This window comes from Phyllostomus hastatus, unplaced genomic scaffold (genome assembly GCF_019186645.2).
Source record: "Phyllostomus hastatus isolate PE091 unplaced genomic scaffold, TTU_PhHast_1.1 phas_scaffold_442, whole genome shotgun sequence".
Lineage (NCBI taxonomy): Eukaryota > Metazoa > Chordata > Mammalia > Chiroptera > Phyllostomidae > Phyllostomus > Phyllostomus hastatus.
Window position 1 is genome coordinate 3541762 of NW_025334030.1, and position 22649 is coordinate 3564410.

Here is a 22649-nt window from a genome sequence, read left to right on the forward strand (position 1 = left end):
CTGTAATTAAGCCAAGGAGGGAGTTGTTCAGGTGACAGAGCTGGATGAGGAGCAGAGTTTTGTGCATCTTGGGCCCTGTTCGTCCAGTCAGCTGCTGGAGTGTATATAATCCTTGGTGCTGATCTGGGCGACTTAGTGCTGAGAAGCTGCTGAGTGATCTGCACTGTCTCTCTCCTTTGCACTCAAAGCTGGCGCTGCCTCAGTGCAGCTGACAGTCCCACTGCGCCGGGGCTGAACTAACAGCTAACAGCAGCCTTGGGATGTGTGCATGGTGGCTACACCACCAGCAGGCAGGACTCTGGCCCTTCTTTCCTCCTGTGCCTCTGGCAGACAGGGCTCACGACGGAAAGCCCAAGCTAAACAAGCATTCTGCACGAACCCGATGGATACCCTGAAGCAAGGGAATGTTCCTACCTCCAGGTGACAGGTGGGAAACCCAGGCTTGCAGAGGTAGTGTCACTTGTCCGGTGCTTCATGGAGAGAGTGGCGGAGCCAGGGCTGCCTCCAGGCCTCACCTACCTATGTCCTCTCAGTTCCCAGGAGAGGCCCCAGGACACCCCTGGTACTTTTGTCCTTGAGACTCTGCTCTTACACAAGATACAGTCTGACCCACATGTCCAGATCTGCCTAGACCCCACAAAAAATTCATGACCTTTTCAGGCGGTGGCGCCCCAATTTTCCTTGGGGGCATTTGGAAACAACCTCTCTCCTACCCTGGATCTGTGCTTGTCTGGCCAGAGAATGGCATGAGCCTGCCCCAAAGGGGACAGCAAAGGGAGGTGTATGGCCTAGACAGTCCATCCACGCACTCTGGGACCCAGGCTGCTGGTGTACAGAGAGCCAGCCTGAGAGCAAGGCTGGCTCAGCCAGAGAAGACCCCACTCTGATGGCATGGCCCTACAGGAAACCACAAGCCATCCTGCTTTTCAGAATGGAAGCCAACAAATACCTGGTTTTCTTTTCTTAAACCAGACCTAGGTGTGTTTCTGTCACTTACAACCCACAAAGTCCTGACACAGACACTGCTCTGAAGGCTCCATCGCAGAAGCCTTCCCAGGGCCTCCCACTGACATTCCGGCAGCAACCACGTTCAGTCAGCAGAGCCTAGGGCAGCGCCCTACATGCATCCTTCGGTCAACTAACTCAGCCAACTCCAACAAAAGGCCTATACTGTCAGCCCAGTACCGGGCCAAGGGACAGAAATGGAGACAACAAGGGCACTGGGACCCCAGATCTCCCCAAGCACCATGGCTTGGGCCCTGTGCTGCCCTTGGGGTGCCCTGATGGGACAACCCTTCACACATGGAGCTGCCACCCCATCTGATACCTCCCCCATTCACCTGCAGCTGGCGCCCCATCGCAGCAGCATTACACAGGAGGCTGAGACTCCCAGGGGAAGGACACAAAGAGTGTGGGGACTGGGGAGTGAGGACCATCTCCCCCAAAATTCCCATTCCACACAGAAGTTAAGCACCAGAGCTAAGCGTGCTTGGAAAGAACAGGAGCTTATACCCACCCCAGAGGGGGCGAGGGAGACATTTATTTTTACTGCAAGGAGAGAAGCTTTCTTAGGGAAAAGCTGCTCCCTAGGTCAGGGAAAAGCCAGGCAGCTGAAGCCAGCATGAGTGACGACAGGCTTCCAGGCTCACGCTTCACTCTTCCCCTCCCCAGCCCTGGTGGGGACCTCACACCCTGGCACCTTTGGGCCCTTCTGACACAGTGAAGCCTGCCGGACAGGTCTTTGCAAACGCCAGGCCAGATGGACATCAGGAAATAAGAAAAAAACAAAGGGCAGAGGAAGAAAAGGACATGGCTCTGACTGAAATAAATGGAACCCTACAAGGGGGCCGGTGGGGAAAACTAGCAAAGAAACCACTCCAACTGCGAGGAGTTCAGTAAGTGCTGCCCTAGAAAGACGTCCACTATATGAATCAATAAAAATATAAAAATTACATATGTGTTGGGGCAGGTAGGAAAATGTCCATACCTTACCTCTTCATTTTGCTGTGAAACCTAAAATTACTCTTTAAAAAAAAGTCTAAAAAACAATTTTAAATTAAATTATAAAGCAAATTGTAGCCAAAGAAAATGAAAACAGGCATTCACACAAAAACTTGTATAGAAAACAGCACCATTATTCAAAACAGCCAGTAGATGAAAAAAGACATGACACCAAGGGAAAGCAGTCAGGTAGAAAAGGCCAAACAGCATATGATTCTGTTTACACGAAATGTCCCTCACAGGCAAATCCAGAGACACAGAATGCAGGTGAGTGTCTGACGGGGCTACGGGGGGAGGAACGGGTTAAACAGGCATGAGGCGTCCTCCTATGAGAAGGATGGAGACTAGACTCTAAGACGGGATTGGTGGTGGTTGTGACTTGGATTTACTAAAGTCCCTGAATAGAACAGACAAGTTTTAGAGTATATAAATGATAAGTTGATAAACTGGTAAAAAAAACAATGAAACAAAATAACTCAGAAGTGTACATGGTGTCGATACACGGCACAGTCTACTCCTCAGCACCCGCGGGGGACCAGGTCCGGGGCCTCTTCGGACACTGAAGCCCTCGGATGCGCACGTCCATCACACAAAGCGGTGTTCGCACACACCTGCACACGTCCTCCTGCACACTGCCGACCATCTCTAGGTCACTTCCAGTAGCCAATGCAACATAAACGCTATATAAATAGTTGTCATTCTGTATTGTTTAGGGAGCAATGACAAAAAAATAAAGCCTGTACATGTTCAGACATGTACACCCCATCGCAGGCCTAACTACATAGCACACATCAGCAATGTGACATTTTTTTGAAAATATTTTTCAAAATTGGGACAACTGTAATTGCATAATCAATAAAACAAAATTAAAAAATAAAAATATTTTTCATCTGTGTTGAATCTGTGAATGAGGAACCCATGGATACAAAAGGCCAACGATACATGAATTATGTGTTACATGACTCTCTTCCTTATACCACAACCCTCTGCAGAAATAACCTCTGTCTTCAGCTTGATGAATATCTTTTCTGGTTTTTCCTTAAGGTTCTATACACACACATCGTAACTGCGGAAATGGTTTTGTGCATTTTTGTGTTTGCCACATACGTGAGATTATGCTGCATGTGTTTGCAAACTGCTCTTCTCCAAGCCCAGAAGGGGCTTTCCACGTCAGTATGTACAGTACACAAAGATGTCTTTCACGCGCTTTAAAGCTGCATGGCATCCCATAATAGATGTGAAACAGGGTGCCCACATTATATACATGGGTGGTTCCCGTACCATCAATGATGGACGTGTAGGTTGTTTCCAATGTTTACTATTACAGACAGAGCTGCTGCAATGAAAGCCCTTCACATCCCATAAATTACTGTCCCTAGCTATGGAACCACTAGGTGGAAGGGACCCTGCCACGCTGCAGTCTCGTGGTCCTGAGACTGTACCTGCACCAAAGCTGGGCACCAGGGCCTCGCTGCTGCCATCTCACCTCAGTCATCCAGTCCAGTCAACACCTGGACCGAACCGCATTCCGCAGTACGGCACATGCGCAAATGAGCACACACCCCTTGGTCGGCAGCCACTCCTGCAGCTTATCAACCATGTGAAGAATCTGAGCAAACAGACCCCACTGTGCTTGCCCCCCACAAAGAGGAGGAAACTCAGGCAAGGGGCTAGGGGGAAGAGGGGTCCAGCCAAGAGGTTACCTCATCATCCTTCCACTCTGAGAAGTCGATCTTGAAGGAGGGCAGGGAGAACTGCTGGCTCACCCCTCTCTTATAGTGGACGGTCTCAGACTGCAGGGCAGGGCTTTTGGGGCTGTACCTGAAGGGGCGGCCAAGAGAAAGGATGGTGAGACTCTGTCAGGAGCACATGCTCTGCTGTATCCCAACCTTGGGGCAATCCCCACTATCGTAGGACCACTGAGGCAGGGGCTGGCAGGCGCTGGTCTTTTGGGCACCTGGTAGAAACCTGACTTGCAGGTCCCACCCTCCAAGTCCCAGCCCTTCTCTGGGGGGCAGGAAGCCAGCCTCTCACACCCCGAGAACCTCCAAGGCCTCATTCTGCTCACCACCAGCTCTGCCTAGGTCCAGCCTGGTTTTATGAGTCTTCCAGAGCCCACACCTACCAGATAACCCAGCTACCTTTAAGATATGGCTTTTTACGGTTTGTTGACTTTTCTGAACAAACATGGCACAAAAATGTACACAGTACCAAGTGCCCTCTCCACCACCCCTGCACCCTCGTGTTTGCTCCCAGCCACCTGCTGCTTCTCCACCCAGCCACAACCCAAGTTTCATGCCTAGGAGAGCTGAGGCACATTTACACCTGTATGCACGAGTGTCTCTCTTTCATATTCCAAGAGCAGCCACCTACATTCTGCTCCTTTATTACTCAGGCACCCAAGCTGTCCCACAGCCACTGCATGTAGAGATGCCGTGTCCTCTGAACGCCGCACTGGTCCCACAGCAGTCTGACTCTGACTCAGTCAGGCCCCTTTGGTGGACACCAGGTGGTCTCCAGTATCTTTGCTTTTCCAAACGCTTCCAGGACCCTCTTCTGCATACCTCTAGCCACACATGCAAGTACATCCCCAAAATGAATGCCCAGAAAAGGAACAGCTGGATAAAAGAGTACATACATTTCCAATTCTAACAAGCTTGGACATCTCCCCACTTGGGAATCCAACACACAACTCTTGCCCTCCCCCGTCCACCCCACCCCACACTTGCTGTCCCTTGGGCTTCCGTCTGTCTCTCTCTAGGACAAAGGGTATTCTCAAGGGCCTTGGCATGTCTGGCCCAAGAAACTGGCACTGTGTGTTGCTCGTGTGCAAAAAGACTCAAAGCCACAGCTTTCAACCACTACTCCATCCTCAGGTCAAATCTGGCCTCCAAGTGGTTCTCTCCCACAGGACAGAGATGGGGCATTTCTGCCCATCTCACCCGGGGCTGGCCCCACAGACTGGAGGCAGGCCTGTACTTCCGTAGTTGTGTCAAAGTTGCCAGATTTCAAACTTTTGGGGCCCAAATGACCCTCATTTCAAATAAAGCCTCTGAAAGTTTAAATATATAATTCAGACAAATGCACAGCTACTGGGGCCCTGCCCTGCCACCTTGGGCCTACCATGCACCACAGGGACTCACACAGCCATCCCATTTAGAAATTCCTCCACCGCCTGGCAGTAGATAGTGATGGCCACCCGGGCATCAGCATCGAAGGTGAACTCCAGGCTGTACAGGACATGGGGCTTCTCGCTGTCCTCAGTGGGGCTGTCGGCACCATCTTTGTACCTGCCAGGGAGCCAGAGGAACAGGCAGTAAGTCAGGGGGCATGCCCACCTTGCACAGTGCACCCCATACCCTGAGGGGCCCCTGAGTTGGCTGCCTGGCTGCATCACACCCTTCTAGAAACATGCAAGCCCACTCCCTGTTTGGACAGTAAGGCTCAATAATGCAGGGTTCTCCTTCCCTTGTCTCCTACCCCAGAAAAGGAGACAAATTCTCTTGGTCTAGAGACAGCCCCAGAAGCCTCAGGTCTTTCAAGCTTAAAGTGGTTTCTCAACTGTGACAGTCAGACCTGCATCATTCCTGATTGTGGGGGCATCCTGTGCACTGTGGGGCACCTAGCAACCTCCCTGGTGTCTGCCTGCTAGATACCAGGGACACCACCACCTCCAGCTGTGACAGCCAAAAAAGCCTCCAGACATAGCCCAACATCACCGGGGTACAAGTCACCAGTTGAGAGCCACTACTTTATAAAGAATGCCGTGGGGTCAAGGATTACCTTACGAGCCGGAGTGAGTCTTTTCGGATGTTCACCAGGCTCCTCAGCGTCTTCACCGGCTCATGGGGGGCAGGGGTGACATAAGGAAACTAGGAGGGAAAAACCCAATGCAATCCCAGATGACTCCCCCACATGGCAGACGGCAGAAAACAGGGATCATCCAAGCCCTGCCCCCGCTGGGTGCTCCAGGGCCCTCACGCCAACCACTGGATGACATTATCACCATTCACATCAAAGTAAACTGCAGGCAACATGGCCAGCACAAGGCAGAGCTGGAACCAGAATACCCTGAAGGATTCCGGTCATGTGGCCACGGTCCCTCTATTCTAGGAAGGACTCTCGGTGAATGGGACCTGGCCTGAGGGATCCAGGGGGGGCAATTAAGGTTGGGGCTCTCAAGCCTCATTCCCAAAAGTGGGACTCCCCGTCCCACCACTGCCCCGAGCCAAGCAACCTTTGCATTCAAGGTCGATGGTCAATAAAGATACAGGGAGAGTCATGTGCACAAGCATGTGCACATACACAAAGTGCTGTAAAACTGGCGGCATCTGGAAAACGTGGATGCATCAATGTCAGTTCCTGCTCATGAGAATACACTGGGGTTTTACATGGCACCATCACCAGGGAAAACTGGGTAAAGGGCTCACGGGATCTCTCTGTGTTCTTTCTTTCCTTTTTTTAAAAGATTTTATTTATTTATTTTTAGAAAGAGGGGAAGGCAGGGAGAAAGAGAGGAAGAGAAACATCAATGTGTGGTTGTCTCTCACATGCCCCCTACTGGGGACCTGGCCTACAACCTAGGCTTGTGCCCTGACTGGGAATCAAACCAGCGACCCTGTGGATGCAGGCTGGCGCTCAATCCACTGAGCCACACCAGCCAGGGCTCTTTGTATTATTTCTTACAACTGCAGGTGAATCTATGGTGGTCATGAAGTTAAAAAAAAACAAACAAACAGATTTACAGGAGGCCTGTATAAGCCAGGCCCTTGGGTCAAAGCTGAGGCTTCAAAGATGTGGACAGCAAGGTTCTGTTCTCATTCTCATGGACTTGGGAGGGTGGTGGAGGCCAGCACTCTGGGCCCTAGTCTCTAGCCTCTCTCATCCATGAGGATCAAGATTCAGTGTCAACCAGTTGCTCTATGGCTAAAACAGCCTAGAGAACCCTCCCTGGTCTGGGGGACCTCACACCCTAAACCAGAGAAACCCGAGGACTCAACAGCCTCAGGGGACGGGGCCCAGTGCCTCCTGAGAGAGAGGGCCTCCAGCCTGGCCCCTCACTCACACTGGGGACCTAATACCCACTCAGTGCCCCCGCCCCCCCACCCTCCAGGGGCCCTCTCCTGTCCCTCTCTCTCTTTTCAGTCTCCATTTGTCAATTGTCCTCTTCTTTACTGTCTGTATGCCCTGCTAGGGAGCAGGCAGGGTCTGTCCTCTGTTCTCTGGAAGGGCCCCAGGAACACAGTAAGTGCCAAATGCACACTGAACAAATGGAATGCAACACATGAACATGTGCTTCTCTGGTGACTGATAAAAACGCTCGTAAAAATTGTTCACCAGCCACTTGCATTTCTCCTTTGGATCCTGTCTCTTGCCCACTGTTCCATGGAACATGGATGTTCTTTTTTTTCTTTTCAAAGAAAGTTGTCCAAGAGGCCTGGGATCAAAGCCATAACCTTCCAAAATCCCAGAGCATGGACACACCAGGTTCAATAGCAGGTGCTCTGTCCCCAGTGACCCACCTTGGTCCCCCCACCTCTAAGGGGGCACCACCAGGACATGCTGCGTGCACACGTCATGTGCACACATCTGGCTGGCAGCTCTGCCTGGTTTGGGGTAACTCTGCCCACCTGTCCTTACAGCTGGGACATGGATGGTTGAAGGCCAAGGTCTCGTCACCCCCACTGCCCACACACCCAGCCCTATTAGGCCCACCTGGACTGGGCGATTGCCCAGGAAGTTCAGATCCATGTTTTCTCCAAAGAGGTAACCTTCAGGGTGGGGGGTGTCAAATTTCTCACCTCCCATGAAAAAGTGTGAAGCGAAGTAGTTTCCTGGTTAAAAAATAAAACAAAACAAACAAACAAAAAACACAGCTGTAGATTAAGGTTTACCACAATCCAGTGGGAGCAGCAGACGGCTGAAGAAGTTCAACCCTGAGAAAAGTACCCGGAGAGAAGCCATCACGGGCGGGCCTCCCACTTGCACTGCAGGCCTCAGCCCTTCCCACCTCTGCACCCACCCACCCCAACACCCTCCCCTCCCCAGCATCTCTCCCAGCTGCTCAGGCACTCATCTAGCACTCAACTCCAACATCACTTTCTTCTCTAGCAGGTTGAGTTGTTTCCCACAAGGATATGTTCCAGTCCTAACCCCTGGTAAACGTGCATGTGACCTTATTCAAAAACAGAGTCTTTACAAATGTAAACAAGAGAAGGTCAGATTACCGTGAGGTGCACCCTAAATCTGGTTACCAGTCTTCCTAAGAGAAAGTGGGAGATTTGGACAGAGGCACACAGAGAGAGGAGGAGGAAGTGTGAACATGGAGGCAGAGATTGCAGTGATGTGGTTACAAGCCAAGGAATGCCCAGAGCCATCAGAATCTGGGAGACGCAAGGAAGGATCCTCCTCAGAGCCTTCAGAAGGAACCGACCCTGTTAACACCTTGGTTTTGGACTTCCGGTATCTATAACTATCGGAACAAAGTCTGTTTGTTGTTTTAAACCACCCAGTTTGTGGTGTTTATGATAAGACTAGCAGACTAATACACATTCCCTGACCCAAGACTAAGTCAGCTCCCCCCAGCCCAAATCCAAGCTCCGAGTCTGAGTTATTATTTCATTCATATCTCACTCCCGCCGCACCCCACCCTGAGAGTCCTGAAGCTGGAACTCATCTGGAGAGAAGGCTCAGGAAAAGGCAGAATCTAGTACAGAAGCCAGGCTGTCCCTGCAAGGCCTTCCAGGTGGGAGACACGTCCCTGGCCTTGAGGCTCCTGCTCCAACCTCATCCCCACGTCATATCCTGGGACATTCAAGGTCCAACCATGTTATGTCCCACTAGTTCCCAGAGTTTCCCCTCCATAGGCAAACTGTAGATTCATCCTACACTGAACAGGGCTGACCTGTGTACCCAGCAGGATACTGTGGAAAAGGTGAAGTGGGACTCCCCAGGCTCTAGAAGAAGCCAGTCTCCACGTTGTAAGGACACTCAACCTGACCTATGGAGAGGTCCACTTGGCAAGGAACCAACACCTCCAGCCACCAGCCAGCAACAACTTGCAGCCGCATAAGAAAAGCAGATCCTGCAGCCCGGCACACAGCTTGACTGCAGCCTCATGGGAGACCCTGAGCCAAAACTACCAGCTAAGTCACTCCCAAACTCCAGACCCACAGAAACTGTGAGATAATAGCATTTATTGTTATAAACAGCTAAATTTTCTATTTGTTACTCAGTAAGAAATAACTGACACAAGGGACTTTACTCCTTTTTCCTCTTGGGCTCCTGATCCTAACATGTTTCTATGGCCACCAGCCATAGAAGCCACCAACATCTCCTGCGCCTCAATTACTGTAATCCACCCCACCAGTCTCCCCACTCTCACCTAGCCCCAAAGTCTATTCCCACACTCCACCGCTCAGAAACTTCTGATGACCTCCTGACCACACTACAGTAACTTCTAAATTCCTCCTCAGGGACTGTAAGGCCCTATACAATGCAGACCTACCAACCCCATTCATACCCCAGGGCCTTTGCACTTGCTCCTTCATCTGCTTATGAAGTTCTTCCCCAGGAGTTCTCTTCCTTGACCCTTTCCCTCACCTTTCCTTCCCAGCAAGGCCTTTCTGATCATTCCATTTCAAATGTACAACTTCTACTCCTTCATCTTGCTTGCTGACCAACCTCCCCCATTCCCCTTCTCTGCTTTATTCTCTTCCAGAATACTTTTCACAGGAGGCCCCCACATCTTGCTGCAGTTTATTTTTTAACAAAATTTTTCAAGACTTTATTTGTTTTTAGAGGGGAAGGGAAGGAGAATGAGTGGGAGGGAAACATCAATGTGTGGTTGCCTCTCACATGCCCCCCACCCCAGGCATGTGCCCCAAGTAGGAATCAAACCAGTGACCCTTTGGTTTGCAGGCCAGCACTCAATCCACTGAGCCACACCAGCCAGGGCTTGGTGTGGTTTTAAGTTTTAATAACTTCAGAGGTGTAAATGCTACAAAATAAAACCTCTAGATTAACAGGCAATGGATGAGTATTACTTTTTTTTTTACTTTAGCTCTATTTTATACATTTTTACAACTAACCGGTATTACTTTAAAACAGGAAAGTTATTTTTAGAAGACTGAAGACAAGGGACCAGGATGTGTGTAACAACAGTGGCTGTAATATCATAAAACGGACCATGTTCTGGAAAAACCACTGAACTATGTATTTTAAAAGGGTGACTTTAACAGTGTGTGAACTTTAGCTCAGTAAAGCTGTTACTAGGAACTGAAGGGACATGACCAAGTTGTTACCTTGTAAATAATCAACAACTTTGGGGGTATTAGATCTGTATGTGATTTTCATATTTGTTGGCAAATAAGTTGGAATTTGAAGCTACTGCTCTATCACACCCATGTTCATTCCCATCTACTGATTTATGTGAACACAGTTCTTCAACCTGAAATGAAAAACGGAACTGGAACCGACACTGACCTGTCTCATTCCAGCAACAGGTTATGTTCAACTGTGACCACATGAACTCACTGGTGGCAAGTGGGAGGGGTGCAGGGATGTAACCCATCTATTTAGGAGATGTGTGTCCAGTGCTTTCTAGCATTTATGTTTGTTATTTATAAAAATTGTAATATTTGTGTTGTTTTCGTCAATTGAATATTTGTAATACCCACTCAAAACCAGAGAAAAATTCTCATTTCAATTTATGTACACATTTTGGTTGCAGAGACATACAATATGGTGATCGAGAAAAGACTTTCAAGCATAAAAAGTTGCAACCACCCTAACATTCCTCAACAAGGAAATGGACAAACAGTGATAAGATAAGTCACTGTGGCAATGACACGATGGGACCACAAAGCAAACAGGACTCACACAGACGAGTTTTGAAAACACCTCATAAAGCATCCCCAGAGCTCAGACATGGAACACCTATGCACAGGGGAGCACGAGCCAGACACGGTAAGGAAGTGCCAGGTCCAAGGAGCAGCAGGAGAAACATGAAAGAAAGAGACAACATGGGGAATGTTAACAGTGAATCCTGAATGGAGGGTGTTCACCATGTCACTCTCTATCCTTTCCTGTTTTTGAATTGCTCACATTTTTTAAAAAGGAACTTTAGGAGGACTGTATGCATCAAATGGAACTGGTAACAGTTCCCTAAATGTGCATGTGTGCATGCGTATGTGTGTGTGTGTGTGTGTACTGTGCACAGTGTACATATGTGGGTATACAGGTGTACTTGTGTTGTGCTTATGGGCAAATGTTTGCGTGCATGTGTTGTATGCACAGTGTCTGTGTGTGTGCAGTTTGGGACCAACAAGAGCAGGCAGAGCTATGAAGAGGGAGAAAGGGAAAAAAGAAGAGGTGACTGAGGAGAGAAACAGAAGGAAGACACAAAGGTGAAAATGAGAACAGAAGCCACCACCACACCACAGGCTCTTCCTCTATGCCAAGGCAATGCCCCAGCCCAATTTTCCCACGGAACTCATCAAGGTGGGGCAGATCCTGCCCCCACTTTCCATGGGGGAAATTAGGCTCAGAGGTCACCAGGCTGGTGATGGTGGAGCTGGGCTCAAACCTGCTGACTCCAAGCTCATCGTGGGTCTCAGCCCCACACTGGGCGCCTCCCCTCCCGCAGCACTAGGACAGCGATGGCAATCAGTCGCTGTGTGGTGTCATCTCTGGTCACAAAGGGTGGCTGTTCACACACAATGATCTGCATGAAAGGGCTTCCTGGGACCAGAAAATCCTTCTGTGGCCACACTTGCAGGGCCTGCCAGAGGCCATGATTTCAGGCCAGCAATGAGGCACTCTCCGGGATGCCACAGCCTCAGAGCCTCAACACAGCCATCCTCAAAATGACAGCTAAAACAAATTCATGCCCTTGTCCCCTGCTTCTTGTCACCAGTTAAGGGGCATGGGAGCTCAGATGGTTCATTTCCTCTCTGCCCAAGGGATTCTGACTCTGCCCTACTTACTGGGGTCCAGGTGACCCGGAGGACAAGAGGTAAACAACCACCAAAACAGACTGAGCGCCTTCCCAGAAGGCTACCAGCATTCCCATACATGGGCCCCATTTGCCTTTAGACACCAGGTGCAGGAGAACACACGTTTTATCACCTTCTAGAGATGACAAAAATCAAAGCCACACCTTGGCTGGTGTGACTCAGTGGTTTGAGCGCCAGCCTGTGAACCACAGGGTCTCGGGTTCGATTCCCAGTCAGGGCACATGCCTGGGTTGTGGGCAGGTCCCCAGTAGGGAACAAGCAAGAGGCAACCACACTCCGATGTTTCTCCCCCTCTCTTTCTCTTTCCCTTCCCCTCTGTCTAAAAATAAGGAAAATCAAAGCCACAAGGCCACCAGCTAGTGGCTGCCTCAGTAATGTCTGGTGGAGGTGGGCACATGCTGTCCCTTCAGGCCACAGAGCAAGCCAAGAAGACTTCTGGGTTTCCCTTTGTTTGTCCGTTCCATTGCAAATGTGTGTGTAGTACACATGTGTGTGGTGGCCATCACTCACCACAGAAAAATGAAGACATTTAAATTACCTAAATGAACTGACCCTGCTGAGGGAGGCACCAGGATGTGCAAAGATCTCCAGGGAATCAAAGTGAAAAGGCCAAGCACAGGTCCGCATGCAGAGCACAGATGGATTCCACTAGTTGAAGGAGTAGCGAAGGACCCACACCACACTGCCCGCAGGAACAAGGGGGTGGGCAGAGGGCTGGGAAGAATAAAGCGAGACTTTCACATTTCCTCCAAAAACGTCTGCATTGCCTGAATCCTTCTTTGCTACATAGATATTTTTTAAAAATACAACTTCATCAAGAAACCAGAGTTTGGACCCTGCTACAGAATGAATGTTTCTGCGCCCCACCCCCAACTCATATGGTGAAACCTAACACCCGAAGTGATGGTCTTTGGAGGTGGAGCCTTGAGGGTGATTACGTCTTGAGGATGCAGCTCTGATAAAAGGGACCCTCATCTCACCCCGAGCTGTGCAGCCTGGTTGTGTGTCTCGGGGATGCCTATGTCCTCATGATTCCTGAGGGCCACCTGCTTAGGGAACATGGACTCCAAGTGCCTGACTTGGTGACCTTCCCATCAAGGTTCTAAGTAACCCAGCCTCCCACCTCATGCTCCTGATACTGAGGCCTGACACTAAAGCAATCCCCAACAGCAAACATGACCACGTCTCAACCTAAGGGCCAGGCCCCCCACTCATGACTCTGCAAACTAATGATTCTGCTCCACACTGCCCACCTCCGTCCCTCTGGCCCAGCAGGCTGTTCCCACCTTTCAACACCAAGCTGAGGCCTCCCATAATCTCCTTACAGGCCATCTGCAATTTGCCACCATATGCTGTTTTTCCTTATTTGTTGCTTGGTTCACACTCTGTCCTCCCCCTCCCAAGACCAGGGATCATACATTTGTTCACTGCTTCACATCCCCAGTGGCCATCACCACAGCCTGCATACAGCAGGAGTTCAATAAAAACTCGACAAATAAAAGGTGAATCAGCCCTGACTGGTGTGGCTCAGTGGGTTGAGCGTCACCTAGCGAAAAGGTCATCAGTGTCATTCCCAGTCAAAGCACATGCCTGGCTTGTAAACCAAGTCCCTGGCTGGGGGCATGTGAGAGGCAACTGATTGGTGTTTCTCTCACACATCAATGCTTCTCTCCCTCCCTCTCCTCGTCCCTCCCTAAAAATAAATAAAATCTTAAAAAAGAAGGTGGATCATGCTGTTATTACCTTTGACAGTCAAGAAAATAGGCAGAGAGGTATAGCAACTAGCTCAAGCCACACACCAGTGAGAGGTGGTGTAGGAGGGTGCAGCCAGAGGGTCCCCAAAAGAAGGATTTGTAATGAGGTTCAGAACTCAAGGTGTCCAGGAAATATTAGAAAGATATATAGGATGTCCTCACCCTCTACCCCAGGTGTGACTTGGGGGAAGGGACACATGGAGCAGGGCCATTGAGAGCTGTTTAGCATAGCAACTAACCTTTGCAGCTAACCTCTGGCCTGGTCGTTTAACACATCTATAACCTTTAACTGGTTCCATAGATATGTTAAATAGCTGTGGCCATGCTCTGAGCCAGGGGGATGGAAGGAACTTACCCCCAAGATGTAACTGGGAGGCAACTCCCCCTAGTTACAGCACCTGCCTGAGAACTTGGAGATGACTGGCTCCACGACATGGGGCCACCCCTGCCCAGACTCATGATGGCAGCCCAGTAAAGCTGGAAGGATACTTAAACCCAGACTTGGTGGCCACTGGAGAGAAAACCATGCGGTTTTGGCTGAGTGGAGACTCCTGCAGCCATGTAAGGAGGAGGGCCATGCGGCTGTGGCAGTGAGGAGAACCACATGGCTTTGGCCAGAGTTGGGGGGGACCCCCCTCCGCAGCCATGAGAAGAATCACCATGCCACTTTAGCAAAGAATCGCCACGAGGCTTTAGCTGGAGATCTCAGCAACACAGCTGATGGTGCTGGGAACCAAGGAAGGCCTACCAGCTGAGCACGGATTACTGGGAAGAACGGGGAGCTGCCTGAGCCATGGACTTGTATTTCCTGAGATACGGTACCCCAGACTGGGCAACAGGGGGTAAGGAAGGACTGTGTGTGTTTGTGGATGTTTTAAGGGATTTGGGATTTTGATGAAGACATTAAGTCATTACTCTTAAGTCTGTATAACTTGAATAAATAATTCCTTTCCTTTTCACCAATCTCTAACATGGAGAGCTATAATTCTCTGGCGAAGGGAAAGGTGAACCTAGTACAGGGAGACCCCAGGAGAAGGAGTGGTGGCTTTAAAGTAATACAACCACTTGTACATACTCAGTAAAAACCCACCAAAACTAGCCAGGAAGGATCCGCCCTATAAGAATAGAGTCCCTCCAGCCCATGAGGTCAATCTCTGCTTGGAGTTGGCCTGCTCCCACGTTCTCTGCTATAAACTCTGGGTGTTTGGTTCAATTCTTTGTCCCGATCACTAAGAACCTGGTTACCTGTGCCCACCTGTGACAGTGGCATCCTCGCTGAAAACCCACGTTGACCCAAGAGCCTGTATTCTCGACTACACAAATGCAGTGAGTTTTTCTTCAACACCACTAAGTAAATGTCAAATTCTCAGCAGAGCTGACTGGGCAGCCTACACATTTAGCTCAAGTATGCCACTATGTAGCTGCAACAGTGTCAGATCCCACAGGTTAAGTACCACACGACTGCCCCTCCCCCTTCAGATGCCAATCACAAGCCCTGGCTGTCCCCTATGCATCTGACCGAGCATCTGAAGATCAGAGGTTCCCATGACTTCCCCCTCAGGGTCATTAACATGCTAGAAAGGCTCACAGAACTCAGGAAAATAGTTCACCTCCAGATTATCAGTTTATTACAAAAAGTACACGACCCAGGAGCAGCCAGACGAGAGATGAACTGGGCGAGCTATGAGGAAGGGATTCGAACTTCCATGCTCCCTCTCCAGGTGCCGCCCTCCAGGCATCTCAGTGTGCTCCCCGGCCTAGAGCTCTCCAAACCCTTCCCCTTTGGGTTTTTATGGGAACTTCATTACACAGGCATGAGTGGTTAAATCACTGGCCCTTGGTGATCATCTCGGCCTCCAGCCCTCACACACAGTTGGCTTCCCTGGCAACCAGCCCCAATTCTCAGGTGCTTTCCAAAAACCATTTCATTGACATGAAGTCAGATGTGATGGGAAAGGGCTATAAATATCAAAACACCCAATTCACTTTTACCATTCATCATTTAGGGAACTTCAAGGATTTTAGAAGCTCTGTGCCAAAAATGGATGAAAACCAAATACATATCTTTTATTTTATACCACAATTATCCCTGCCAGGTAAACCATGACATTAACCATGACAAAGTCCATCACCCCCTCCTAAGAGACACAACCAGCCCTGAAATCTGGGGCACTGGTGCGGATTCCGCTCAGATGCCCCAGTCGTCACTCCCTCTCCAGGGGAGGGGGAGCAGGAAAGGCATGAAGGCATCTGTAAAGGCCAGGAATAGCTCATTGATTCCACTGGATGGAAATTTCCTCATGCTGTAACACAACAGATGTTTTCCGAATCCAGCTTCCTGAAATCCATGAAATCTGCACCACTAAGCCCCAGCTGGGCATGACCACCACGACATCAGAATATCACGGTCCTGGAGAGTACAGATCTCAGGAAAGCAGCTTTAGGCTCCCGAGAATACCCCCTGCCAGGTGGGAGGCCAACAGCCCCACAGCCTGTGAGCCTGTTCCCAGAGAGAAGAGACGACTCCAAGGGGGTGACACCCACCTCTAATCTCCTGCTCACGGATGTCACACATATGCACACAACAGCACTTCTCTGTCTGCCACACTCAGGCCAGTGACTGGGCGTTCATAACTCCATGGGTCTCAGTGTCCCCATCTGGAACACTCGAGGTCCCAGTGAGGTACCCTGGCTGCAGACTGAAAGTGGGAGGACAGCTAGGGATGCCCTGAGGATAAAGGGAGCCCTGCACAGGGGGAAGGACATGTGATGAGCATCTGCTTCCCAGCCTCTCCCCAGTGTGAAAGCCCACTTAGTGCAGGCTAACGATTTCAAAAGCTCTCAGACCCCAGCAAGGAAGGAACACTAAGCAAAGATTCTGGCTCTCTGGGTTCCCATAATTTGTTGTAGCCCCTTTTTTGCGAGAAGGGATCCTCCCCAGCTTATATCCCTTTTCTGGAAATAGCCTCCACCGCCCACAGTGGTGGGCCCCAGCTACCAGAGCCCGAGGCTTTCTGCGCCCAGACACAGATGGCTGGCCAAAGTGCATGCCTGACTGTGCTGGGCCAATAACCAGATCCTCTACCCTGTGGAACTGGACCCAGGGACCACAGGACTTGGTTTTCAAGGGCCCCAGTAGGCGGGCAGTAGAAGTATGATGCTGAGGCCAAAGCGTAATGGGCTCTTTGGTTTGATGTTTCCACTTCTTGATTATCTACCCTTGGGTTCCAGAGGATACCTCCCCCCACCCTTCCAATGCATTCCATTTCCTGCTTAAGCTAATTTCCATAAAACCACAGCAACAGCCAATTTCCAAAGAATTCAAAAGGTAATAAAAAGCACGTAAGAAAGAACTTCAAATCAGGGAGAAAGAGCCAATCCAATATAAAAAAATAGGCAAAGATTTCACCAGGTGCCTCCCAAAAAGAGGAAGAGAGATGAATGGCAATTTACAAACAAAAAGTACCGAACTCAACCTCCTTAGTCATCAGGGAAAAGTAAATTACAACTACAATGAGATAACCCTGGCTAAAATTAAAAAAGCAAATCAACAAATAAACACACCCCTGATACTGGCCAGTGCTGGTGAGAATGTAGAGCCAACAGAACTCGGATGCTCAGCCCAAGGGGGTGCGCTCTGGTTCAGTCCCTCCACAGAATGTAAAACCTGCTGACTCCACACACGGGCACCAGGGGGCCCCAGCGCCCACTCCTAGGTATGAAAATGGACCCAAAGAGGCCAGCAACTAACTTAGAGCAGTCAAAATTACAGAGTCAGAAAAGACAGTGGTGGTTGCCAGGGGCTGGGAAGAGGGGAATGAGGAGTCAGTGTTTGATGGGGGCAGAGTTTGTTTCACAAGATGAAACGAGTCTTGGGGATGCACAGCAGTGTAACTGTAGGTGATACCACTGGGCTGTGCGCTTAGAAATGGTTAAGATCGTAATTGCTATGTTATGTGTATTTTACCACAATTAACAAACTCGGGGTGGGAAGGGGTGAAATGGACCCAAACAGGAAAAAAAAGAAAAAAAAAAGACCCAAGGAAATCAGACTCATGGGCACCAAAGCCAGTCACTAGAGGGCCCACAAGCAGCATTTCTCGTATGAGCCCAAACCAGGAATTGCCCAACACCCCTCCACATGAATGGGTGAACACACAGGGGCATCATCACCTGGGAGGTCATGGAGCACAGCAACCAGCGACTTCCCCATGAAACGTAAGCCAAGGCCTCTCATCATCAAATGTGGAGGGAAAAAGTGTCTACTGCTGTTTATATCAACTTCTAAAACAGGTGAAACTCACTTCCACCTCCAGTGAGGTCAGAAGATTTCCCAGGGAGGAAGAGGTTGTGAAAGAACACCAGGGGACTTTGGGGACTGATACTGTTCTACTTCTTCAACACATTCACTGCATGATCATTTATCAAGACGTATGCTTACGATTTGTACATTTTCTCTATGTGTGTCACACTGAATTTAAATATATATGTGAATCATACACACTTATCTTTTAAAGCACTGCACTTATTAAAAGTCCTTCTTTCCCTTGCTACTGAAGGCTCCCCAGGGAGTATGGTCACTCATGGACATCAGTGACCATGAGTTCCCTGGGGCGGGAGAACTAGATAGCAGAAAGCTGCAGGTAACAGAAAAGAGGGTTTCAGAGTGGACTGGAGGGAGCCAGCATGGTGGTCTGTCTCCCCACCTCAGGAGATGACCTAGGGGTGCCCAGGGCCAAGTGGGGAGGGCCCAAGTCAATAGGATGAAAGGCCTGGGAAAATGGTGTTCTTTCTATTGGGCCTTAGACCTCCTTTAAGACACAGGTGGACAGATGTTCCAATGTCAGAGCCATTCTTCAAGGCTCTTGTGTCCTCCTAGCTCTGTGAGAAAGCGAGCCCACAGACTTCTTATTAGACAACAAGTGGCTCCTCTCCCATGCTGTTCCACAACATTGCCTTGTCTGCAAACAGCAGAGGTACTGGGCCTCACTCCTCGGATTCTGTCCTGGTGTCACAAGCTGGGGCTGAGCCTGGTTCCTCCCAGCTCCAAGGAGCTGGGCAGACCTGGGAACAGCTGGTAGAAGTGAACGATTCAATGGTTAGTTATTAAGTCCCTGAGCCAGGTGCTGCAGGAGTGGTGTATGTCATACCACCCACCCTTCATTCTACAGAACAACGTAGAAATGTGAGGCTGGGTGACTGTACATGCTCAAGAGAAACACACACAGGAAATGCCAAATGGAACATGGTCCCACTCATATGTCTGACTTCGACAGCATTGCATCTGAGAGGTGAAGGAAGTGGCAGTGGTCACCACCCGCTAGAGTCAACCAGGAAGTGCAGGACATTCTCTAAGAAACTTCCGAGCCAGGTCCCACTCTGCCAGCCCACATGCACTTGCAGAGACTGAAAGAGGTCTGGGGAACCAGAGGTTAACCTGGTGAGACTGGGGCCCAAGAGCAAGCTAATGGCCCCGAACTTGGAATCCAGTGCTCTTCCCACTATACCCAGCCATGCTTGTGGGAGTATGTGTTGTGAAAACAGTAAAAGGCCACCCCAACTATAAGGAACACACACACACACACACACACACACACACACACACACGCCCCTTTAATCCTAGGCAGCCAGGCCCTTAGCGCCACAGCAGACTATGGAATGGCAGCAGCTACTTTTGTGGCATGGGATAAAAAGCCCCTGGGCCATGTGACCAGACCAACCCAACTCAGGCTTTCTTCAACTGCCAGGCTGTGAGGGCCTTTGCAGAGCACAATTTCAAAGGTCCAAGAAAGGTTTTGTTATCTGTCAGCATTAAACATGGCAGGGTTGATATGAAAGTTCAACGAAGCCCGGGAAGGACAAAGCTGGCAGAAGCTGACACAAAGGTTATTTGAGTCAGAAGTGACAATTCAACAATTCCCAGAGAAACTATGAAAGGTCCCCTGACACACGCATGGACCTGAATAGAATAAGGGACCTCAGAGACAAACACACAGGGCTCTGGGATCTTCTCAAAACCCCAAGGGTAGGCAACACTCCAACATCAAGACCTGACAAGCCTCAGCCCAGGGGGCCACAGGGGCCAAGTGCCATTAGCAGGCTTCTAAACCCAAGCCACCCTCTGCTACTGCTTCAGGAAAGCAGGCTCTAAGATACCTATCCCCTACGGCCAATATAGAAGTTTTTTGTTGCTGCTATTTTGTTGTTTTTACCTGAAATATAACAACTGAAGCTTGGAGAATACAGCTTATTTATATAGCTCTACAACAATAAACTCAAAATCACGGTGACACAAGCAGGGGCATAGAACTGGTTCTTATGTGAATGGCACAGGTGACACTTGGGAAAGGCGAAATGTCCTGATGGCAGCAATGCTGGTGCGAGTCTTTGAGTGGAGAGGTAACCCCCCCACACCATGTGCAAACTGGTTGCGAGTGTAACCCCTCTTCCCAACCCCTCCCCAGTGCCACCACTGCACTGGTCTCAGAGCACAAGTTCACTCCCTCCGGATAGCGACGGCTCATGGCACCAGAATGCCCCATGACAAAAAGACACCCTTGGTGACACAGAGCATCCTCCCACACCTAGAACACCTGCCCCGGTTCTTTCCTCCAGGACCAAATAAATCAGAGTTGGCAAGGCCCTGCTCTGGAAAGAGTAAGCCAACACCAACATGGAGGGAGCGTGGTCAAACAGACGTTCCCAGACCGCCCTCAACACAGAAGCACACACTACAAGTCTCGAGTCCACCTTGGGCCCCTCCTTTGCATGGCAGCAGACCCAGACGCCGGACGTCCTCAGCCCCCACCTGACACCCTATGGGATAACACACCACCCTGTCTGAGCAGCTTGCACACTAGGGAGATGGGGGTTGCTTTCTGCAATAAAAGATTTGCACAAGCATTTATTAAATGCCTATTGTGCTGTGCGACAAAGGGCTCAATCTGATTTCTAGTTCTTCTGCCAAAGAGGACAAACATCGGGTGTCACAAGGACACGGCAAAGCTCCAATAAGATAATGGAGGTGAGATGCTCTGAAAGTGCACGTATCTGATTACGTACAAAAGATATGGATCTGGGGTATAGCCCCCCCCCCCCCCACTGGTGGGTCACAGGGCTGATCAGCCCTCCTTCTGACATTTCTCTGGGGTTACCTTCCCAACATGACCTCCCTTGAACACCAGGACAGAGCAGCAGGTATGCTGAGACACAATTAACATTAATAACAGCAATAGAAGGAGCAGCTGTGGCAGCAGCCACCCACGACAAGGCACTCCATATGTGTACCTACTGCACTCCAGGCTCTCGCCGCATGGCGAGACACAACCTTCTCTTTCAATGCTTGAATGTGGTGTCCTAACATCTGCTTTGAACCTTGGCTGGGAACCGGGTGGCTATATGATGAGGCAAAGAAGTGCAAAAATAAATTCTCACTTTTATAGTCAACTGATTTTCGACAAAAGTGCAAAGGCAATCTGAGGGGAAAAGAATTGCCTTTTCAACAAAAAATGTTGAAACAATTGAATATCCATATGCAAATAAATGATCATAGATCTTTAGCTCAACCATACACAAAAAAAATTAACTCCAAATGGATCAGCAACCTAAATGTATGAACTGAAACTACTGAACTTCTAGGGGGGAAAAAAGTGAGATCTTTGTGACCTTGGGCTGGGCAAAGATCTCTTAGGTATAACTCCCAAAACATTAACCATTAGAAAAATTTAAAAATCACCCTGGCTGGTATAGCTCAGTGGATTGAGTGCCCGCCTATGAACCAAAGGGTCGCCAATTCAATTCTAAGTCAGGTCACATGCCAGTGTTGCGGGCCAGGTTCCCAGTAGGGGAGTGCTCCAGAGGCAACCACACATAGATGTTTCCCTTTCTTCCTCCCCTCCCCTCTAGAAAAATAAAATAATTTTTTTGTTTAATTTAAAAAATGAACTTCAAGAAGCAACTGGCATTGTTAAGCAGTGATGTGCTGTCACTGAAGTGACTCGGTATGACTGGATTTTTCATAATCGCTAACAGGTCAAAATGCAAATCTCTATGAAGTCCCTGACCAGCAAGACCATCTCCCTGGAGATGGAGCCCAGTGACACCATGGAGACTGTGAAGACCAAGACCGAGGATAAGGAAGGCACATCCCCCATCCTCCCCCACCCTCACCCCCTGCCCCCACCAGCAGACCTCATCTTTGCAGGCCTGCAGCTGGAAGATGGCCGCACTCCTTCTGACTACAACATCCAGCAAGAGTCCACCCTGCATCTGGTCCTCCATCTACGGGGTGGCTATTAATTCTTCAGTTTTTCATTCACAGTGCCCAGCGATGGCCACTATTCCGCATTCTAGCCATTTGTCCCAGTTTAAGTTTAGAAATTACCAGTTTCAGTAACAGCTGAACCTGTTCAAAATGTTAATAAGGTTTCATTGCATGGTAGGAAAAAAAACTCAACTTCCCCAAGATTTAAAAATTTTGCTCCTCAAAAGACACCATTATGAAAATAAAAAGACAAGCCACAGACTGGGAAAAAGTATCTGCAAATCACAGAGCTGATAAAGGAAATGTATCATCGTATCCAGAATACAGAACTCTTACAACTCATTAAGACAATCCAATTTTTAAAAACTGAAGGAAAAAAAAGACTAAAACAGACATTTCACGCGCACACACACACACACACAAGCTATACAAATGGCCATTAAGCACACGGAAATATGCTCAACATCATCAGCCATCAGGGAAATGCAAATCAAAACTACAATGAGATATCACCTCACACCCACTAGGATGGCTATAACTGAAAAGACAGACAATAACAGATACTGACAAGGACATGGAGCAGTGGACCCCTCACACAGTGCTGGTGGGAATAAA

At 49.4% G+C, this 22649-nt stretch overlaps 1 protein-coding gene across 2 annotated transcripts in view; it reads right to left on the reverse strand.

Annotated features, from left to right (window-relative positions):
* The window catches only part of MGRN1 (mahogunin ring finger 1), a 48286-nt gene that overhangs the window by 21518 nt on the left and 4119 nt on the right, over nucleotides 1-22649 (reverse strand). For both annotated transcript variants that reach the window (XM_045820894.1, XM_045820893.1), the window contains exons 2-5: nucleotides 7717-7835; nucleotides 5785-5873; nucleotides 5145-5291; nucleotides 3705-3822 (exon numbers count right to left, since the gene is read on the reverse strand). In XM_045820894.1, the coding sequence (XP_045676850.1) occupies nucleotides 3705-3822; nucleotides 5145-5291; nucleotides 5785-5873; nucleotides 7717-7835 (473 nt within the window). The remainder of the gene's footprint in view (nucleotides 1-3704; nucleotides 3823-5144; nucleotides 5292-5784; nucleotides 5874-7716; nucleotides 7836-22649) is intronic.